The sequence below is a fragment of the Ammospiza nelsoni genome, chromosome 3 (genome assembly GCF_027579445.1).
Source record: "Ammospiza nelsoni isolate bAmmNel1 chromosome 3, bAmmNel1.pri, whole genome shotgun sequence".
NCBI lineage: Eukaryota > Metazoa > Chordata > Aves > Passeriformes > Passerellidae > Ammospiza > Ammospiza nelsoni.
The window spans coordinates 19,725,733-19,747,988 of NC_080635.1; the positions used below are offsets into that span (position 1 = coordinate 19,725,733).

A 22,256-nucleotide genomic window follows, 5' to 3' on the forward strand; every position below is an offset into this window, starting at 1 on the left:
GACAGGGTAATGGCCATCCCCAACCCTGAGTGACACTCTTGCACTTCCCTGGTCTTTAGTGACCAGGCAGCCCCTGAAATTTACTTCAGGAAATATTTGAAGAAGCTTAAGTCAGGGTGGCAGGGACCAGTACAGACGTGGGGTGGTTCTTCTCAGCCCAGCCCATCTTGATTAAGACAAATGGAGGAGTGCCACCCACTGTGAGATAGGATTCCATTGGCCTGGTGATGCCAGATTGATTTTTGCCTTTTCTCTTTTATGCATTCTCTGTATTCTTTACACATATATTTGTAGCTCTGTTGTTGTATCTGTGGCAAGTTTTCTCAGTACTTTTCCCTACCTTTTCTCTAAGTAGAAAGACAAAACATATTTCAGACCTCCAAGCCCTGCGGCGTACAAGGCAACTAAACTTATATTTGTTCATCTTGGAAACCAAGGCTGGAAACAGCTCTTTGAGACATATTTTCATAAGCAAGGTTTAGTTTCCATCTGAGTGGAAGAGGATTTAGAGAGTGTTGAACTGAGGGAGGAGTTACTTCACCATGTGTGGTCCAAATTGGTGATTTCTGTCAAATATGCTAATTTATTAAGCTTATAAAACTGCATTCATCTCATGTAGGGGAGGAATTCTATGGTCATTTGCCATATCTGCTACTGGAGGCCTCCAATAAAGATGAGCCTCTATATTACCTCCTATGTCAAACGTGTGTTTTTTTATTATTTTGTTCTAGGTTCTTTAAGGCATCACTTGAAGCCAAGAAGAATATCCAAAGCAGGCGGAGTGACAACCAGCCCAAGGCATTTTGAAGCATTCTATTAGATGGTGAAAGTCAATGTTCACTTGCTTTCACCTGTAAAAGACAGGTGAAAACTGCCTCCAACAAGTCTACCCCATGGCATTCCAGAAGCCTCTACCATTCCCCCCCCCCCTCCCCATCCAAGAGTATCAAAGTGTGATTGAAAAGGATATAAAAATTTGGTGCAAATTTGTACAGTTTGTAGATGATTTGTTAATTAGTGAGTTAATAAGATTCTTTCCCATCCTGTGGTGATTATCTACAGCCCTCAGGCAAACCAGCATAGCAAGCTGCAGTTTGTGTCTCTGCAGCTGGCTCTTTGATTGCTCCTTCCCTCCATTGCCACACTTATACAGCCCTCTCATCTTCCACAACTCCTCCCTTTCCCTGCCCTCGTCTCCTCCCAGATATGGAGCCAAGCTCAGGCATCATTTCCCCCTGGCTCACAGGCTGGCCATGCCTGTGAACAGCCTTGGTGTTGCAGGTGCTGTTGGCCCGCTCACCTTGGCCTTCCATGGCATTCCTGGTGCACTTTCCTAGGGTTCCTGCCAGGTTCCTCTCCCCAGAATGACCCCAGCTCTTCCTCTGAGTATCTGTGAAGTGTGACCACCTGGCACCTCAATCCCTTCAATTTGCTGCCTGTGAAATCTGGCTCTGCCTTAGGGCACTGGCACTCCAGTCAGGAGCCAGGAGTTTCCCTTGTCATGCTTGGGAGTTTCCCAGATGTGTTCCCTTAGCCCAGGCTCTCACCAGGCCCTAAATTAGCAGCCCATGTGCATTGCAGCACCACCGCCAAGGTATCTGCTTTTTTCCTATCCTCTTCCAAGGCTTGAGGTAGCAGGTTCCTCCAGGCCATGGTGGCTCAGAGCACTGTCCTCTCTGGCCAGGCACTCTGGCTGTGAGTGGCTCTTTGGAGCTACTGTCTCTTTGTGCCTGGCACATCTGCCCTCACGCTCATTCTGCAGTTGCCAATTGTGGCAGACCTTACTTTGCCCAGCAGTTGGAATTGCACTGATAAGAGGGTTCCCTGTGACCAGAGGCACTTTACTTCAACACCTAAGTAATCTCCAGTGTCTGTGTGCACACAGGAGTGTGGTCAGGATAGAGCAGGGTTTTGACCCTGAGGCTGCCTTTGCATTTCCCCAGCAGAAAATACTTGTTATGCACTGCAATGTGCTTTGGATTCTGCCCATCTTGCGGTTCAGGAAGCACTTCCAAATGGGCTCAGCCCCATCTGGGCAAGAATCCAGTCATAGAAGTACTGTGTGGAGGTGTAGACTCCAGGCAGGTTTGCTCTGGCACAGCCTCTTCCCCAGATGGTTATTCCGACAACCCACCAGGAGTCAGCGTTGTTGTCCTGGCACATGAGAGGACCACCGCTGTCACCCTGCAGCAGAGCACAGAGGATTAGGTGGTGCTGGGTGACTGTGTCAGCACTGGGGCTGTCTCCTTCTCTCTCACAGCCCCTGCCAGAGCTGTATTCAGGTGCCTGAGCCTCCAGAAGCTTGGCTGTGAACGGCTTGGGGTCCTGTAAATTAGCGCTCTCTCTGTCCTCTCTGCACAGGACTCCTGGATGTGCAGAGGATGGAACTTTGCCACCTGGACCTCTTCACTGCTAAGAGCACTAGCTGGGCTTTCTGGGCTCTCTGTCACAAGGGGAGGCCTGGGCAGACAGGTGTGGATGGGCAGTGTGTGGGAAGCCCCCACAGCAGTCAGGGGGAGCTGGGACTGGAGGGTGACTGAGTGGCCGGGCAAAGCAGGCCCTGGGCTGTGTTGGGGTGGTGCTTCCCTGGCTGCTGGTGCTGCTGGGGCTGAGTGGCTCATGGCGTGCTCCTACCTTGCAGGTGCTGATGCCGCCCTCCGGGTAACCAGCACACAAGTTGTGGGTGTGGATGTCCCCTGCATGCCAGCCAGTGCTGTTGCAGAGCTGGAGATCAATGAGCTGGACCTTGGCCTCTTGCAGGACATCACTTGAATTTTGATCTGTGAGCAGAGAAAGTAACGAGCTCCCAGCAGCTCCTTGCCAGTTCTCCCACTCCCCTGTCTGGAGGGGATACCCTTCCCTTGGTTGCTTTGCCTCTGCTGAGGCACTGGGGCTCTGTGACACTGCTGCCAGCCTTTGGGGAGCAGGCCAGGCCCATCTCTGCAGAGGTGTACATCCTGCAGCCTGGGTACGGCTTCTGCCGTGGGGAAACCCAAACCATCTCCCCAGTGTGCTGAGGTAGCTCTGCAGGCAGGAGTCTCTCTTGGGAACTCACCTTCTTCTGAGGTTAAACCCCAACCAGCAACCCAGCAGTTTTGCAGCTCTGAGACTCTTATGGTGGGGTCAGCCACACAGGCCAACTGGATGTAAGGGCTGCACTGGACAGGCTCATTCAGTTCTAGCAAGGCAATATCATTACTTCTATCACTTCTCCTATATTTTTCGTGACGAAATAGCTTCTTAATCTTGCGCACTTGTGCCCCAGGGCCCGGCTGAGTCAACTGGGTGACCCCAATCACCACATTCAAGATGCCAATTTCCCTGAAAGGAAGATGAAGAGGGGGCTGAGAGGGAGCAGAGCCATGTGCCACAGCAGCCCAGCAGTTGCCAGACCTCTGCTTGGCAAGGCACAGAGGGAGGAGTGCTTTGGCCTTCGCACACCTTAGGCTGGGGGAATGTCAAGCTGGAGGCTGTTAGGAAGCCTTGGCATGAGCCCAGGCTTGTCCTGAGCACTGTGGCAACCTGGCTGCCTGAGAGGAAAGGGCATGGGAGTAGCAGGTGGTGCTGCTGGCAGGGCACCTGCTGGTGCTGTGGAGATGTCCCCATTCCCTGCTCTTCCTTACTTGATCCTGTTAAAGCAGTGGGCTGCTGTGAGGACCCACTCTGCACTGACGAGGAACCCTCCACACAGATGTTTCAGGCGTGGTATCCAGGGGTGCTGGATGCTGACCATCCACGGCCAGGCCCCTGGCTTGGCATCTGCACCACCCACGACGCGTGTCATGCTGTCATCATGAGGTATGGAGTCAGACACCATGGGTCGGAGGCCGCAAGTCCATCTGCAAGCAGAAAGAAATTTCCATGCTGCTTCATGGCCTGCTGTGGCTCAGGCTGAAGCTCAGCCCTCTGCCCTCCCCACAAGGCCTTGCACGCACAGCAGGCCAGGGAAGGCCATGGCGTGTGTGTCTGTCCGTGCCAGCACCTGGCTGCTGGCAACGAACTGAGGCTTCCCATGGTGGGTGGAAAGCTGCGGCCTGGCCATGGGGGACAGGTGGGTCCCCTCCAGGGAAGGCCGCAAGTGTTGCCATGGCTCCTTCCCTGGGCCTGGGCCCACTTACCCGCAGCTGTCCCATGTCCCATGCGCCAGCCCGGTCACGGTCAGCAGGACGAAGAGGCCGAGCCAATTCATGTCTGCCAGAGGCACAAGTCAGCTGCAAGCACTGAGAGCTCCGCGCAGCAGCACAGTCACAGCCGCACTGCCCACAGCAGCTGTGCTGCCCGTGGTGCCTCAGGGCTGATGTCACAGAGAGGTGGGTTCCATGTTCTGGGTACTGTGAGGATCTGTGGCTCGGGGGTCATGGAGGGCGGAATAACATTGAATCAAAGAACCATAGAATGGTTTGGGGTACAAGGGACCTTGGAGATCCTCTAGGTCTGACCCTCCTGCCATTGGCAGAGAGGGACAGCTTGTACTAGACACTGTTGCTCAGACCCTGGCTCAGAAACTTGTTCTCACGCGCTTTGAGTGATGGGGCATCCACAGCTGCTCTGGGCAACCCATTTTGGTGCCTCCGCAACCTCATAGTCAAGAAGTTCTTCCTAATATCTAATCTAAACCTACTCTCTCTCCTTTTGAAGCCTTTCCCTTTTGTAATTTCTTGTGTTGACCCCAAATAAATAATTACCTGGATTTTATATAGTGTACATCTGTATATAGCCTAATTATCTATTTTTGTAAACTGCATTAAAACCTTTGTTCAGCAGCATATATTCTAATGCAAATTATTATTCTTACTGGAAATGTATTGTTAATTTTGGCTATCAAGTGTTATCTGTATTTCTTTAGGAACTTTGCTTAAAATTGTCAGATTTTTTTTCTGTAGCCATCCATATATGTATAATGAATCATTAAAAATTTGGAAGTATTGAAGTTATAAAAAACACATGAAGAGTTATTGCATACCCAAAGTGTTAATATGAGTTTATATGCACTCAAGACTGTCTTGAAATATCAGGTTATTTGCTGAGTATTCATTGCATTATTTTATGCTTTCTTTGGTATCTTGGTAGTTTTTAACTTGACTTCATGTACAGCAAACCAGACAGAGATATGACAGTCTTACACTGTTCACTATTCTCTAATGAGGAAAGTTTTCATAATGTCATGAAAGCTTCACTAAAGAATGTCAAACCATGTTGTTAATTTAATTTCTTCCATACTCTTTATTAATTCAGTTGACATTACTAGTGACTGTGCATGTTGCAATTCTAAAATGTCATTAAACAGTTTTGTTTACAGGCTTTATAAGTTTACTTAGAGCATCTGCAAATTCACCAGCCTCTTGTCCCAACTTTTCCCACACTGTGACCTTGTTTTTGAAGAGGATCCTTCATATTACTCCACATCATTTAATTCTATGCTTGTTCAGAAAAACAGGATTGAACAACTCTCTATTGAATAACCACAGGATTATTCATCTGCATAAATTCAAGTCTAACCTGTGTATTGCCTGAGGAGCCACAGATTTGAAATGTAAACATAAAATGTTCTTGTAGTTGCCAAGGGCAAAATTACTGAGCCCTGATTACTTGTCCTGGGTACAGAGGAAAAGACAGATGGAGTGTCTAGCACTCTCTAATTCAATACCACCTAGCTCACTGGGGGGCCGTGGTATTAGCAGGAAATCTGGGGTCCTGGAAGCAGAAAGCTCCTCATCTTTTTGCCAGGCTTGTGGAAGGGGCTGGGACCATGTGGCTGCTCAGCACCCAGATAAAGCCACCATGGCCACTGCAGAGTCCCACTACTGCCACCTCAGGTATATTTTATATAGAATGAATTATTCATTATGACATATTAGTAGATGAAAGATCTTAACTAATACAAAAGTTAAAACTACTAGTAGTGTATAGTACAGGGTAATAAAGTGCACTGTATCAAAGCAATTATATTAAAGATACCAACAAGAAACAATGCCAGGCTCTCTCTCTTCAGGAAGTGTTTTTGTTTGTTCCATGCTGAATACCCTCTTGTGGGTATTGCCTCTTTTGTGCCCTCTTTTATTGGTACTGCATTTATTACAAGCTTTTCAGTAAAATTGTGATTCCTGCTAGTGTTTTGTTGCTTGTTGGAAGAGGGTGGAGGAGGAGATGCAGTTCAGTGGGGTTAACTTTCCCGCTAGGTTTTAAACCAGCACATCACTACAACAAAAGAGAACAGCTCAAGACATTAAAAAGTTGTCAGGGTAAATTAAAGCCAGTTTCTTTGCATATCTCACAAGAGATTTTCTGGCCTTGATAACCTGTTGTAGTCTCTGCCTTTAGGGCAATCCAGCTAGAGCCCATTTGGCATGAAACTTCTGTGAGTAAAAATTTGTTTTTACTTCATCTTAGAAGGTATTTAAGGACCACGTAGAAGACCTAGACCACAAACCAAACTTGCAGAATAACTTGGACTTTCTCAGTTATTTCTGCTTTTCTCAGTTATATCTGCTTTTAGCTACATAAGACACACATTGCTATCTATCACACAAAAGAGTCCTGTGAGAAAACAAGGAAGAGTTCTCATATACATATATATATGTGTTTGTGTACACATAAAATGGCTAGTCAAGTAAGATCCATTAAAAATTTGTCAATTCTTATGCATAGGGGAATTTGTATTTTCTCAGGGTCCTGAAAACATCCCTTGGTGTTCTTCCCACACATTCTTTTTTCTCCTTATGTGAAGAGGAGGTTTTGGAGGCTGCAGGTCAGCTGTCAGCATTGTACCAATGTCACTTCACAGCAAATCTCAATCATCATAACTGCTGCTGCCTCTCAGATGCTGCAGTGTTCAGAGAAGGAATAGAAATGGGTTGACATTAAATCTAAATAAAAGCTTTGTATTTGCAAGAGCCATCAAGACTGAAAGGAACCCTGTCCATAAAAGGTGTTTTCTATTCATCGAAGTAACATGGGGGTTTTGGGCTGTGCTGGTTCAATATTAGGTCTAGATGGTAAAATCCAGCTGAGGGAGTTGGGGTTGTTTAGCGTGGAAAGAAAGATGTTCAGGGATGATCTCATAGCTCTCTACAGCCACTTGAGAGGAGCTTGTGGAATGGTGGGCGATGGCACTTTTTTCCCAGGCAGCTAGACAGGACAAGATTAAACAGCCTCAAGCTGCGCCAAGGGAAGCTTAGGTGGGACGTCGGAGGAAACGCGTCCCAGAGAGCGCGATCACACACCGCAATAGCGCACCCGACATGATTAAATAGCCTCAAGCTGCGCCAAGGGAAGCTTAGGTGGGACGTCGGAGGAAACGCGTCCCAGAAAGCGCGATCGCACACCGCAATGGCGCACCCTGGGGGGCAGCGCCCTCAGCGCTGCCCCTCGGCACCGCCCCTTCGGGCCCGCCCCCGTGGCGCATGCGCCGTGCGCGGGGCCGCGCCGGGCCGGAGGGAAGTGGCCGAGCGTTTCCGGGTTGGGCGGTGGTGGCGGCGGCTGTACCGGCAGCGGGAGCATGTCCTGCGTCCTGGTCCCCTTCGCCCACTTCCAGGACCTGGAGTTGGCCCGCGACTTCCTGAGCCCGCACCGCCGCCAGGGCAGTGCCGCGGCTGGCAAGGAGAGCGGTGAGTCCGGCCCCCGGTGCGGGGCTGTGCCCGCCGCCCCCGCGGGGCCCGTCCGGCCGCGGGGCTGTCTGTCTGTCCGTCCGTCCCTGCGGGCCCTGCGCTCGCTCGGCGCCGCTGGCGGGGGCCGTGTTATCCGAGTGCTCGGGGTCGCTCCTGTGGCGCAGGGTGGGTGTCTCGCCTTAGCTGCCACATCTCCACCTGCACAGGCAGACTGTCCTGGCGTCCCCAAGTTTCAGGTGCGCAGCTGCTCGCAGGCGTCTCTCCTTATCCCGTAGAGTGGAGGTGAAGTTCTTTGGCTGCTGACCTTGCGTGCCCCAAACTTCTAAAGTTTGTGTGTTTGTTGCTGGGAGTGCGCCTGCCTGAAGGCGCTCTCCTAAAGACAACACACGTTGTGCATGCGAGGCTATCTAGGACCGCGGAACGTGCTGAAAGTGTACTGAAGGTTTAGCTTGGCAGCTTAAGTTAAAAGACAACGAATCCTAAAGCAGTTCCAGCCTGAAGTTGTGGACCAGGTTTATGCTGTGTGAGGCAGTGCAGGCTGAGCTGCCTGACGCAGAAACTGCGTTTTCAACAGATCCATGACCCGGCTAGAATCCACAAGGAATTAAAACACTGTTTCTTGTATTTGTTATTGCATACTGTGTTAACTGTATACTGTGTGTATATAGATGTAAACTCCCCAAAATACACAAACTATATCTGGGTGATGTTTTTTGGTTTCTGGCAACAGTAGGGAAGGAAAGTGTTTGAAGAGGTTAATGAGGATGCTTGTAAATAATGCTCACAGCAATGGACAGAGCTTTAAGAAAAAACATGGAGGTGCTTATTTTATAAGTCTAAAGTGCCTGTGGGGGAATTAGAAGAGGGGAGGCCATAGGATGGTTTGTGTTTGGACTGACCTTTAAAGTTAATCTAGTCCAACCTCCCTGCCATGGGCAGGGACACTTTTCACCAGACCAGGCTGCTCAAAACGCTGTCCAGCCTGTCTTTGAGCACTTCCAGAGATGGGGCATCCACAGCTTCTCTGAGCAACCTGTTATAGTTCCTCATCTTCTTTATTATTAAAAAATAAAACTTCATAATATATGATATAAATCCATTCCCCATTTAAAGCCATTGGTCCTTATCCTGTAACTACAGGCCTTGTTAAAAAGATGACACAACAATTGTTGAAAACCTTTAAAAGTACATTATATGTTCAGCTAATTAATTTTGCCACTAAAACTTTTGGTAGAAAACAGTTTTCTGCTGCTGCTTGTTTTGTAACTCCAACAAAACAAAAGTTCAAAACAAAAAGTTTTTGAAAAATGCATAACAAGTTCCCCATGGCTTTTCTTTTCTATCATTTGTATCTAAAGGAAGGATTCTGAAGCAGAAGGCTGTGGTTAGTGTCTCTTGAATTCTGAAGCTAAAAGCAGAGGATTGGAATGTGTTTGTGTTTCTAAAAGTAGGCGTTGAAAGAAATTAATTTTTTTTTCTCTTATTTGATGATGTATGAGAGGTGTTTGTGTAAAAAAACTTGGCTATTTTATTGAAGTGGATTTATTGAGTGGCAGCCATAAAGAGAAAATGTTTAGTATGTTGTAAAACTACCAAAATAATAGAAGCAAAGAAGATGCATGGCTGCTGTTCCATTTTAATGAGTTGGCTGTCTTCTGGACTATTTTTATATTTGCTTATTCAGTCATTGAAGAAGAAGTGAGTGTTTTTCAAAATAATACTCATTTAGATTCATTGAAATCTTTTGGATTTATGCCTGTAATTTTTTGCTACCCCAGCTGTTTTCATTGTTAAGGAAAAATAAGTATAAATGTCAGCAAGTGAAAGTTCCTAGAGTGGTTTAGGCATAAGATTGTAACTTAGTGATTTTTGAAGCAGAAATTCTTGATGTATTTGTGTTTGACAAGGGGGAAGTGCTGCTCCAACTTGCCTTGGTATCTTAAATTAGAAGTGAGTAAATTGTGCTTTTTATCTGGGAATGCTTTGCTAAAAGCTCTTCTGTTGACAGAATGTACTGCTTTAAAACAGTAGTTTAATAAGGTTGCATGTTTAAAATATTTATATTTTATATTTTTTGCTCTACAGGGAAAAAAATAAGTTCTAGGGGTTTTTTTGCTAATAAGTTCAACAAGAAGATGTTAATTTGCTTTCTAATCAAACTTTAGTTCTCAACTTAAATGGTGCTGATTTTTATGCAAACAATTACATAAATACTATCAAGCACCTGTCAAAACCCTTAAGTATTTTTTTTTTTACCTGACAATGAGAACCTTTCATCTGCTTTCTTGTTTTTAAAGCTAAGCTTCATTTGTGTGAAAACTCTTGCTAATATATTAAGGCTGTAGTTACAAATGATGTCTACCTTAGGGAAATAGATATGTATTAAATATTTTTATATAACAAAGCACGTTTGAGTTAACAAATTATTTTAGTCATAACTTAATGTTTCAAGTGTTAGTAGAATTTTCAAGAGTTCCTGTCAGGTTTGGATAACAAGTGTTTTTGAACAGATGCCTCTGGAATCTTCAATGTGTGGGGTTTAGGGTTTTTAGTGGAGGCTGTAGGCCTTGTCTTTTTTTGTTTCTTAGTTATAGGGCAAAGAAGTTTCTAATGCTGTTTTAACTTTGGCCATGTTTGATGTCTAACAGAACTAAACAAAGTATTTTCTGTGAGTGTATTTGCTGTAATAAAATTTAGGGTTATTATTATAAAATCAGTAACATTTTAAGAGCATTTGCTTGCCTCAGAAAATGCAGGCAATATAACATTTCTCAATCATGATGTGATACTGTGACTTTAATCCAGTTTTGAAGTTAGATTTCTCTGAGTAAAAAAACTGTAACTTGTCATCTTGTATTTAAAACAGTATATTTCATTTACATAAAAGCTAATCTAGGTTGTCAAAGCTAATCTAGGTTGTCAATTTCAAATTTAACTTGAAAGGCTTAGCAAAGTGTTGCATATATTAAAAATACAGGTGTAGGTAAGTAAAAAAAGCTGGATTTTTATTACAAGGGGACTTGGGTTTTTTTCCCTTTCTTTGTACAGGTAAGCATTTAAACACATTCTACAGTAGAACAAGATGAAGGAAAGCATCCTATCAACTACAACTTCACTTAAGTTTTTCCTGTAGCCCAATAGGTTGTCTTGTTTGTGCAAAGGATGCACTTGTCTGGTAAACTGGGAGGAAAATAAAGCTGCCCTCCTTCTCCTCTGAGCTTTGTATGAAGTCAGTTCTGCAGGTGCCTGTATCCTGCTCACTCAGTAAACACGGGAAGAGAGGGTTCGTGTGCTTCATGCTTGTGTTATGCAATCATCTGTTAAAATTGCCACTGATGCCATGCTGGAATAATGTAAGAAATGTTCACAGACTGCTTGAGCTGACCATTGATCTGCCATGAAGCAAAATATAGCTACTTTTTATTGTCAATATAGGAATAAAATAACAGGTGTTGCATTGGATCTTGGCTCACGTGCTTTAAGTAAATAAACCTGGTGTTACGGAGTGAGCTGGTTAAAGATACTTCATATGGAGTTGCTATATCTTTATTCTTTAGGAAAATAAAGGTTGGAGTGCTTTTTCATATTTTAATGAGGAGGACTTAAATAAGTATGAGAATTTAAGAGTCTTGGGAAAAGTAATGCTGCTAATGAGGCACAAATCCTCTGTGGTGTCTAAGTGGCTCTGAAAACTGCTGTTCTAACTGAGCAAGTACTGGGAATAGGAAGTGTTTGCACCACATTTAATTTGACATCTTGCTGTGTTGAAGAGGTTCTGGGCTGCTGTTGGCTGGATCAGGAAACAGCTGTAACAGTTAACTTTCTTATAAAGCTGTCTAAAATAAAGGCATGCATACGAATGAAAAATCCATCTTAATTGCAATATGTGATAAAGCTTTGCAGGCATGAGAGAATTTTAGCATTCAGAAATTAATTAATGGATATTTACCTGAACAGGGTAAAAAGTAGAGCAAGACAGATAAAATTTCCTACAATCTTTATAAATTGAAGAATTTAACTATAATTTATTTAGAGCAATGTGTGTCTCTGTTCTTCTAGTACACTCACAACTCAAACTGTGTTTTAAAACATTTTGTAAGCTTGATGACAGCAGTTCGGTGACATAGCCAGGTAGAACTGCTGCTAGATAAACTGTGGGGGTGTTAAGATGAATCAGAAAAATCAGTGCTTTTGTATGTGCAGATATTTTTAGTTCCCAGGTGTGTTTATCTCCCGTTACCTGAATGAAATTAATAAAGAAAAAAGCCAACAAACCCAAACTTGACCTTGAGAGTTCCCAAGCAATGATATCTCCATTTATATTAGTGAGTTTGTTCTTATTCAGGGGAAGAAAAAAATTGATCCCCTGACCTGAGGGCTTCCTCAGAGCTACAAGGTGTCACTTTGCTGCTTCTTTTTGCAGTAGGAGTGGTGGCTTAGGCCTATCAGAGAAGCTTCTTTCCAAAAATCCTGCCTTGTTACATTGACAGCAGTCTGAAAAGTGCTTTTCAGCCCAGTTCCTCTAAAAAACGTCTTTGGACTTGTACACTTTGCTTTTATCTGGATCAGCTGATTTAGTTCAGAAATACAGAAGACCAGGCTTTTTATTTCAGAGTTGCCAACAAGGTTACAAAGAAAAAAATACATTACAAAATGAAATTCTAGACTGCATTTAGCATTAGGGTTGTTGTTAACTGCTTCCATATCAGTCTTATTGAATCAGTTATATTCCTGTTTAATACTCTTCTTACAAGCTCTTTTTCATTGCCTCTTTAATCAGATTCTCGCTTTCCAGGTTGTAGTATTTATGTTTAGTATTTCTTTCTTTCAGTTTTCCTGTAAAGGGTCATTAAAATAGGCACTCTGCATGAATTGGGTTGCATCTGTAGCAGTTAATACATCTCAGATATGGGGAAGAGTAAATGACATGCTCTCAGCATACCTGACAAAATGCTGTCAGAGTACTTCACCTGAATTACCCTCTCACCAGAGTTTTTTGCTGCTTTAACACCTCCTTTATAGCATGGCTTTCATTCTTTCTTGCTCTAACTTGAGGCATTGCCTGCATCTGAGAAAAAGTATGGAATACTATGTTTTGTGTGTAATCTGTTCAATTTGTCTCCTATGGCCTTTGTTTTTTTTTTCCCTCTGGTATTTCAAAATTTGGTTTTGGGGTTAAGTTATGACTGTAAGCCATGGAACTTTGTACTATTACTTTAAAAAAAAATTACGTAGTTCCTGGATTATTTTAAATTTCGTCATTTAGTCATTTTTCACTTTGTCAAAAGCAATTGGGACCTCCTTAAGGAAAAAAATGCTCAAGTGATTATTTCTGTGTTTAGAAGACTAATTTAGTTGTGCTTTTGGGGTTTTTTCCCCCACTTAAGGATGTCTGAAATCAGAAGAGGGAGCAAATATAAAACTAGTCTTAAGAGAGGCTTCCTTGAAATGTTGGCAAAATAGCCTTATGTATTTATCAGTCCTCATGTTGGAGGAGTGCTCTTTGGGAATAAATGCTCTATGATTCCTGAGTAGCAAGAAGATTCTAAGCTGTTTCTAAAATTCCTTGGCCTGAAGAGAAAAGAAACTGCTTCTGTTTCTTTCGTAATTATGCAATCCAGTGGTATCAGAATTGCAGTAAACATGCATGGAAGAAAACCTGCAACTCTCACAGTTAAGCAATAATTTTTTGCACTATTACCTAATAATGTTTTATATTCATAAAGCATGGATGGGACTTCATTGCATGTGTCCAAGGACATCCTCCAGTAACCTCCTGCATGGATTTTGAATGTGAATGTGAGAGCTGGAAGGAAAGGCTTCAGCTGCCTGCCCTAGGTCCTGTTCTGCTCTGGAAAGAAGGGCACTGGTAGTTCTCTGTGCTCAGATATCTGTTCTGTAATTTGGGAAGTGAGTAAAAACGTCTTTCATATTGAATTTGACCTGTTAAATGCCAATTAGACCTCAGTTGTCTCAATCTGTTGTGATTTTTTTTTTCTCTCTCCTCTGTTCTTATCTTTAAAAAAAACATGCTTATAGGTAAAAATTGTTCTTGTAGGTAAAAATTGTTCTTGTAGGTATTATGTTTAATGATAAATGTGCTTAAATGAATTCTCTTATGTTTTAACACCAGTGTTGCACATGTACAGCATTTAAACCAGCTCTTAAGTTTCATATGTGCTGATGCTATATGCTCCAAATTAAAGAATTAAGTGGTTTGTGTAAATCCAGCAGATGAGCTTTTAGTTTTGCAATCTCCATAGTAAAGGAAAATCTGGAATATTGCTGCTGCTTTATCCAAGTAAGGAGAACTGTTTATAAGACATCTATTACTAGTCAGAGATAGAGTTGAATGGAAATAAAGATTTGTGCAAGAAAATTTGTTTATTTTTAAATTTTTTTTTCCTGAAGAGGGTCTGGAAAAAATGATCATGTTGTAACTGTTTAGGGCTTGCTTAAGTGTTGGTTACTAGACAATGTGTTGTGTTCCACAGTTGCTAGTTCTGATCTGTGATGTTACTAAAGGAAATGGTGGGGGATAATTTCTTAAAATCTTCATCATAACAGAACTTGGACCATGTGGACTTGGGCTCTGACTTGGCCACCCTAATCAAGTGCTGATGGGTGGGAAAGGCTGTGCAAGCTGGCAGCCTTCGTGGAATACTTTATAAGTCTTTGGCACAGATGAATAACTGGTGCTTTGAGTTACTTTATGACAGTGTCTCCTCTGTCCATTGTTCCAGGGATTGTTGTCTGTTGTTTAATGCCTTGCTTCATACTCATCACATAGGTGAAACGTCAAAATAAGAAAACAATTTTAATTTCATTTCTTCTTAAATAAGAAACAATCTGTGGAAGGAAGGCAAGATGGGTGCAGGCCTTGATAAATAGAAGTGATGGCACATCCTGGGGTGATCTGTCCAAGGAGGAGGATAGATATGAGGGAGCAGGCTTGTGAACGCATGCGAGCTGGAGAGGGTGCTGGCTTTGCAGTCAGGCCACACACAGTTCCAAAAGATCTCGGCAGTTTCGTCAGTGCTATGATGACTCACCATTACATCATTTTCCCCTCTTTTTTCATTTATCCAGTGTCATCACAGCATAATAACAGTTACCACAAAATTGTGGCTATTCGCAGAGGCAGCAAGAATCCTCGCAGCTGCAGTTTTATTTTGTGGGTGTTCGGTCTCAGAATTGAAGTGGCTGAGGTTTCTCAGGAAGGTTGGTCTGCTCTGTGCTGCAGGGAAGACATTGGTCTGAGCTGTTTCTTAGATATGGTTCTGTTTCTCTCTGAACCATGGCACATGGACAGATTTCTTTCCTCCATGAATTTTATAGGAAGATTTTTTTAAAAACATTTTTAGATAAAATGCAAACAGAAGTAGTTTTATTAGCAATCTTAATCTAAACACTGAAGTTAGCTGCTGTTTTCTTCTTGTGGTTACTATATTCAACAGTATTTGCCATAATTTTCCTTTATATGTTTGTACACTGCAAAAATTTTCAACCTCAAATGCAAGATGAGTGTGACCCTTGGAAGCTTGTTGCTTATATAGTGGTGTCTGAAATAGTGGTGCAGTTATATTTACATTGATGATGATGCAGTAAAACTGCTTGGCTTGCCCATTTTGCAGATGGTACAGACCTTTGCATTTTACAGAGGTAAAATGTAGTGGGCATTTTGTCTTCTACATGCTCCTAAAATACCTTCTCGACAGCATTGGGGAAAAGTCTGTCTTAAATGTAAATTTTTTTTTTCAAAGGCTTTTGTCTTCATTAGCCATACAGAAGATTTAAAATCTAGCTAAACAGAGGGATTGCAGATTTCTGTTTTGTTGTTCAGCCTTTCCTTGCTTGGTGGTAATAGAACTACGAGTTTTTAGACCAAATAAATTTGTTCTTGATACAAACTTTCTTGTCTGTACTGTTTGGCCATCCAGAATGGCAGAATCTTGCTTGCTTAGAATTAAATTTAAACTCATTAGAGACAATGTGCTTAAGCTTCTTCTTAAGGTCAAATTTGCCATGACAACAGTTAATGGAAAAGCTTGAAAGAAATCCTTGGAAAACTCTTGGAGTTGACATTACTGCTTCTGTTTTCACTCTATGCGTGCTTGGATGGAAGTCAGTCCTTGGCTTTTCTACTGAACTACAGTGATGTTTGTTGATTTATTGAGGGTCCCAGGGGTGATAGTGTCTGAGAATTGTACATCTGCTAGTATTAAATGCCTGTGGCTTTTCAATTTATTTCAAGTTCTGTATTTTTAGGTGAAAAAGAGAACTTCCACATTCACTCTTACAACTAAAGAAGTAGGCCTGTCTCTATTAATCTCTGTTTTCTTAGGTGTTTGAGGTATTTTGTGAGCTTTTGCTTACTCTGAGGTTTCTGAATGACATAATTGAAACTGATCAGTGTCTCATAAATTTTCCTCTCTGTTATCATGCAAAGATGTGAATGACCAAGATCCCTCTTCTCATTTTCTCATTGGAGGCCAAACCTTCAGCTTTTGCTTTGCTGGTGGGATGTACATTTTTCTGGACTCAGATATATTGTGGTCACAGATGAATTTCCCTGTAACATTGTTCCCTTTTGTATCTTGGGTACATCTCCTGTTAATATGCTTCCATAGTGTCAGAAATGGAAGTAAATAAAATACAGAAAAATAAGACACTTCAGGGTTCTTTCAGCAGAACTGCTTTAGTATCTGTCATAAAAAAGTTGTAATGCATTAGTGGGGAATGGAAAATGATAATTTTGTTGCCTATGCTGTATTCCTGTGACAAGTCTCTTTTTACTTAAAGCAGGCAAATCAACAAGCTGGGAAGATGGTGGCTGGGGAGCCTGGGATGAAGCAGAACTACAAGAACCTGTAAGTTCATGTGTATGTATGTGTGTATATGTATTTATTGCTAATTTCCCTATTATAGAGGACTTTTGCATTGGTTTGTGTGTGTGGTGTTTTGGTTTTTTCCTCCTATGTAACTCATCTGGGCAAAAAAGGTCTTGACTTGTGTTTCAAATGTGGCTTCTTGTTTGTCCCTTGGTCTATAGTTTTTTTCTAAATATAACTTGGATGTTACCTATTGTGATAATTGCTCATGTTCTTGTGTTCTGTAGGGCTTTTCTGACCAAAGTATACACACATTTTTCTGTGCTGCTGCACCTGAGAGCATCCTTTTTGTCCTGTAGCTAGTCAGAAACAGTAGGGCATGGCAGTAAATCATGAATGAATATAAATAAAAAAATCCTAAATAATGAATTAGTGGCATAGACATCCTCCTAAGGATCACTAGTGCTCCTTTTATGTTGTGATGTGTGGATGGTGCTGCAGAAGGGTTTAAACTACTTATGTGGGATGGAATAGCACAGTTGCTCTTTGAAGGGGGAAAAACATTCCTCTGCACAGCTCATTCTACTGAGAGCAGCAGGGCTGGTCTGTTAACTGTTTGTAAGGCTGAGCCTTCCAACTCCAGCTGACTTGATGAGATGTCAGTGAGGCTGCTTGTAGAAATCCTGTGCACCTGAATGAATCATCCCAACAGAATTACTTGATTAATTCCCTCTAAGAGCTCTGAGGAATCCAGACCTCACCTTGCTAGCAAACCCTTTATCTGCTGTCTTTTTCTCAGTGTGTAGGAAGGATGCCCAAGCTGTTGGACAGTATCCTTGTGACTATTCAGCAGAGAAACAGATTTGTCAGCTAAGGTGACAGACAAATTGAAATGAGCATGATGTCTCCCAGGGATGAATCACTGGCACTGTCAGGGATGGCAGGGTTTAAAACCTTTTAAATAGGATGGGTACTCAGCTGAACTATAATTGTCATGAAATGAGTGTGTTTCTCAGGCCACATCTTTTCTTAGATGTGCTGTAATGTTTATAGCTTCCTGAATGAGTGGAACAAATACTTTATTTTCTACTTTTGTTGTAATTTGATAGAACCAGCAGGCATTTCTAAACTGAAATAGTTCAATTTTTCACTCTTTCTTTAAAATGTCACACTTTTCTGCCAGGTGATTTGCATCTTTCTTGCATCCTCTACTAGCAAATTTTCCTCTAAAGTTACCAGTGATTCCAGGCCAAACTTCAGAAAGGGTTTGCTATCATACACAGCAAAGAGGTTGTTCTGTGTAGGAGCAAATACATACAGGAGTCTGTGTGTCTGAACACACAGCAAAATGCATGAGAATTACTGGTAAAATATAACAATCAATTCCCTTGTTTAAGCTTTTAACTCTTGATTTGCATTATGCTTGGTGAAAGATTCATTGTTTCTTGGAATTACTTGTTCCCTGGACAAGTATCTATTTCATGGAACATAGCAGTTTCTGAGAAGGCATTGAAAATTAAAAAAAATTCTGGGTTTTTTATAAGGTGTCCTTTTATGGATCAGATTAGTTGTTTTGTAGGAATGATGATGTCTTTTCTTAAATGCAGATTTTTAATAATTCTTTCACCTTTAAGTTTGTTTTGACAAGTTCAGTGCCTTTCCTGTTTTAATCCTTATCTTGTTTTTGTAGCTAATATGGGATAGTCATGTTTTATATCTTTGTATTTCAAGTTCTTTGTTCATGCTTACAGATAATTTTAAATTTTCTGCCTGAAATAATGTTGTAGTTCCTTTTAATCTTCCAACAAGCCTTTAATTTCTGTTTCTTTTTCCTCAGTCTGAAAACCGTGACATTAAAAATTAGTGCAAGGCTTTTTTCTTTGGCTTTTGCTTATGTGTTTTTGCACGACACATTTATCTCTGTCACAAGGAGTTCAAATTGTCATTAATATCTCAGATAACTTCATTGCCTTTTTGTAAAGTCTTGAAAAATGCCAGTAAATAGGGGGAAATTGTTGCTAAAGAATTTGGCATCCATCAACAGACAGAAATAACATGAAAATAGGTTCTCTTACACAAATTAGAAGATGGTGTGGACAACAGTAGTTAGCAATGCTTGTAGTGTGCTAATGCAGACTTTATCATGGATACACAGGGTATTTCTATGTGCAAAATAAGCATTTTTATGGTACAAGCTTATACAAGGAAATAAATACAATGAATAGCTGATTAAGAGCATGATATGCAAATTCTTCCTACAGTTTGGTGTTTATTTTTTTCTTCTGGGAGTAAATTTACAGATTTTCAAGCAGTTGCAACTTTTCTGTAACACAATAAATAGAACGAATCAGAAAATTATCTCACTGAAGTTGTTGGGTTTTTTAATTTGTGCATAGCTGCTTTGAGATATTAGAGGATGGAGTAACATTTTGCAGAGCTAGGGTTGGATATGGAAGTGGAAATAGTCTGTGGACAAGGAAAAGCGTGTTGTTGTGATTGGATAAGAGGATGAATCTAACTAACCAGGAGTATCAACTCTGAGACTTTGCAGCAGTACACCCCAAGGCTGTTACTGCCTCACTTTGAACTATGATTAGCAGGAGCTACTTTGTTTGTGCCACAATAAAATATTTGGCTCATTGCCCCAAGGAAAAAAGATAGAATTTTATTGCTCTTATACATGAGGATGGGATCTAAATTTTTACTTACCCATCATGATACCCTTAAAACTTGGCACCATTTAGTTTGTAATTGTTTCCTTGTGGAGTTACTTTGTGGAAAGGCACCTGATACCTGGTGCCATGTGAATACCAGCTTAGTAACCTTCTTCATATGTGCATGTATTTGCTTAATGCTGATCAATGTATAGGCTTGGAAAAATTCTTCATTTTGAGTATGGATTGTAATGAGAATAACTAAAGAGATTCTCTCCACTTTCTAACCAATGATTTTAAAACTTAAGATCTCATTTTCCTTGTGTCTCTCTAAATAAAGATGATTTTGGGTAGAGTGAGTGATGAGTACTTCTTTGTTTTCTGTTGTAAACACAGAATTAGTGCAAGACTGATGCATTTCTCAGGGCTTTTCATGCAAGTTGGAGCTGAAGTGATGTGGTCAGTAATAAAAAGTCCATTCAGTGCTGCTATGGAGGGCAAGCCCCATTGTTCTCATCGGTCTTGCAAGTTCTGCTGTGTCTAAAAATTGTTGCATCCATTGACTAAAGCTTTACCTGTAGGAAGAAGAGGAGTCTAATTCCAAGAACCAGCGAAATTTCTGGCTTCAGGACTGTGTGTTGTCCTTGTCACCAACCAATGACCTGATGGTAATAGCTAATGAACAGAAAGCTGTCTTCTTAGTGCGTAAGTATCCATTCCACTGAGTGCTTATGCTAGGACACTTTATAGTAACCAAAGCAGTATTTGTTTGCCCCACTCTCTTCTGTTTATCCCCCAAGTCATACCTTCAAGAATTTTGAAGTGTTTTATAGTACACGTCATGCATTTTCTAGGTGCTGCTTGCGAAGTAAGTTGCTTTGTCTGTACTTTTCAGCTGTGTTTTGATCTGTGGAAACTGTTTTGTCACATGAAATGCATATGTGTTATAACTACCTAGTTGTTTTAAAATGCTCAGAGACATTGACATTAATTTTTCTCAGTAAGAAAAACTAAAGTTTTGGTTTTAGCCATTAGAAAATGCTTGACCTTACTTTTCTTTTTCCTTAAAAAATTACCTAAGCCAGTATCCCTCTTGGAAAGGAGTATTAATGTGAATATTCTTGAAATTCCACCTTTGACAGAAAATTCTTGAATACCATCTTAAACAATGGGTGGCTTTGTATTTTACTCTAAAGTAGGGCTCTGGGAACTTTTAAAGGTATCACTAGTAATGTATGAACACTGCTCAGCCAACTGCTGTTTATAGATGTGCTGTTGTTTGGGGTTCTGGTCTTTTGATGGCTGCAGTGGGTGATGTGAGGAAGATGAAGGGAAACATCCTGATATGGGGACAATTATAGCATTTTAAAACAAAAAATCAGAGTGTTGAAACTCAGATTTGCGTAGTTGGGCAGATTGTATTGAATTGTCATACTGCTTTGTCATTCCCTGCAAAGCTGTCTATTCCAAACCTGCTGTAGACCTGTTGCTAATTTGTCATCAAAACTGGAAAAACAGCAGTACACGTCATTAAGTTCTTATTGGATCAAGCTTAAAAAGTGATTTAAATCGCTGGAGAATGGATTAATGAATGCCTCTGATGAACTTTACAGTGACAACTGTCCCCCACTGGGCAGAAGTGTCCCTGTGCCTCAGGTTTTAGGTGTCAGACAAATGGCACACAGCACTAACTTAGTTTTGGATGTCCATTGACACCTGGGAGATGATTCAACAATCAAATGCCAGCTGTAACAGCACCCTGTGAATAACAAAGTATGGTGTCTTCTAACCCTGAATTATGATGCAATGATTAAATATTGTCAGATTTAATATGGGTATTTATGTTCTTTTTGGCAGTTAAAATTTTCTATTCATTGTAGCTCATGTTCAGTAGTGTTCCCAGAAGTTTTTCCTTGCTTAATACTTCTTTCTGAAGGATCCCTGTTTCCTGAATTGAACCTTTTAAAATTTGATGGATTACTGTATGAATATTTTTAAACAAAACTAGGTATTTCAAAATTTTAGTGTCTTATTCCATGTAAATTTCTAAGAAAACATATGAGTCCTTTAGAAAAGTCACTAAGACTATATTTTTACTTTTATGCTCTTCAAGGTTTGTAATTGGCACTTAATCTGAGTGTGGTAGGATGTGTTGTACCAAAGAGAAAAAATAAAAATAGAACTATGTTTGTGAGATGCAAAACATTGGAGTTTTATAGCTGGTGTCTTTATCTTTCATGGCAGCTAAATGGAAGCACAGTGACAAGGGAAAGGAAGAAATGCAATATGCTGTTGGCTGGAGTGGCTCTTTGAATGTTGAAGAAGGGTAAGTGTTGAAATGCAGCTGTGATTAAGATGTTATTTTCATGTTTAACAATTTGTAACCTGCTTTTTACTTGTTCTCTTTTTCCTTTCATCTGAGTGCATTTGTGGTTTTATGTATATTAGTGTTGGAAACAAATAGAGTAACATGGTTCATGAGAAGCAGTATCTGCAAAGCTCACTGCTGTGTATTGCATGGTATCACAGGACAAGTTCTTAAAAATTAAAAGAATGGTTCTCTGCAAATCAGTGTATTTGTGTGTAATTTACACATGCTTTTTCTAAGTTCTTGTTCTAGAAGGGAAAAAAAAAAAGTACTTTTTGAAAAATCTTTTATAGTAGACATGAAATTTTCTTAGGGAATGTATGAAGTTGTTCTAGAAATACTGCTCTTCATTTTCAAAACCTCATTCAAACAAGCATTAAGTCAACTCTCTGATCAAAATATGATTTTGGGCTCTAAGTCACTTAGGGACTTGGAAAATTTGCTTTGGTCATACATTTGGTATTTATACAATATTTTTCCTTCATCTGTCTTCAAATAACCAGACAGATGCTTTTTTGAATCTCCCATATGGAATAAGATTTTGAACTTTGCTGGTTACATTTGCAGCCTTGAGTTGCTGTCTGCTTTTGAACATACTCCCTAATGCCTTCACCCTTCTGTTTGGTGCAGGAGGTGTTGACTTCAGCTTTTCTCCAATCTGTAAAAATCATAATCCTTTTATAAAACTGCTGTTGCTATGCATTTGAAATTCACCTGACATTTTTTGTTAAAATTAAAAAAAAAATCATTTAAGGGTTTGTTTTTTACTAATGTTACAGCCCTGAAACAGGTAGCT

The 22,256-nt window shown here is 41.2% G+C and overlaps 1 protein-coding gene and 1 pseudogene across 3 annotated transcripts in view; one reads left to right on the plus strand and one right to left on the minus strand.

The window, feature by feature from the left end:
- Window positions 1-1,956: 1,956 nt before the first annotated feature.
- Window positions 1,957-4,189, minus strand: LOC132070668 (acrosin-like; annotated as a pseudogene).
- Window positions 4,190-7,463: 3,274 nt separating this feature from the next.
- The window catches only part of RAB3GAP2 (RAB3 GTPase activating non-catalytic protein subunit 2), a 43,243-nt gene continuing 28,450 nt past the window's right edge, over window positions 7,464-22,256 (plus strand). For 2 of the 3 annotated variants that reach the window (XM_059468415.1, XM_059468417.1), the window contains exons 1-4: window positions 7,468-7,607; window positions 16,410-16,477; window positions 19,674-19,797; window positions 21,337-21,418. In XM_059468415.1, the coding sequence (XP_059324398.1) occupies window positions 7,499-7,607; window positions 16,410-16,477; window positions 19,674-19,797; window positions 21,337-21,418 (383 nt within the window). In that variant the 5' untranslated portion in view covers window positions 7,468-7,498. Of the gene's footprint in view, window positions 7,608-16,409; window positions 16,478-19,673; window positions 19,798-21,336; window positions 21,419-22,256 lie in introns of all 3 variants that reach the window. The other variant, XM_059468416.1, reaches the window with a different exon arrangement.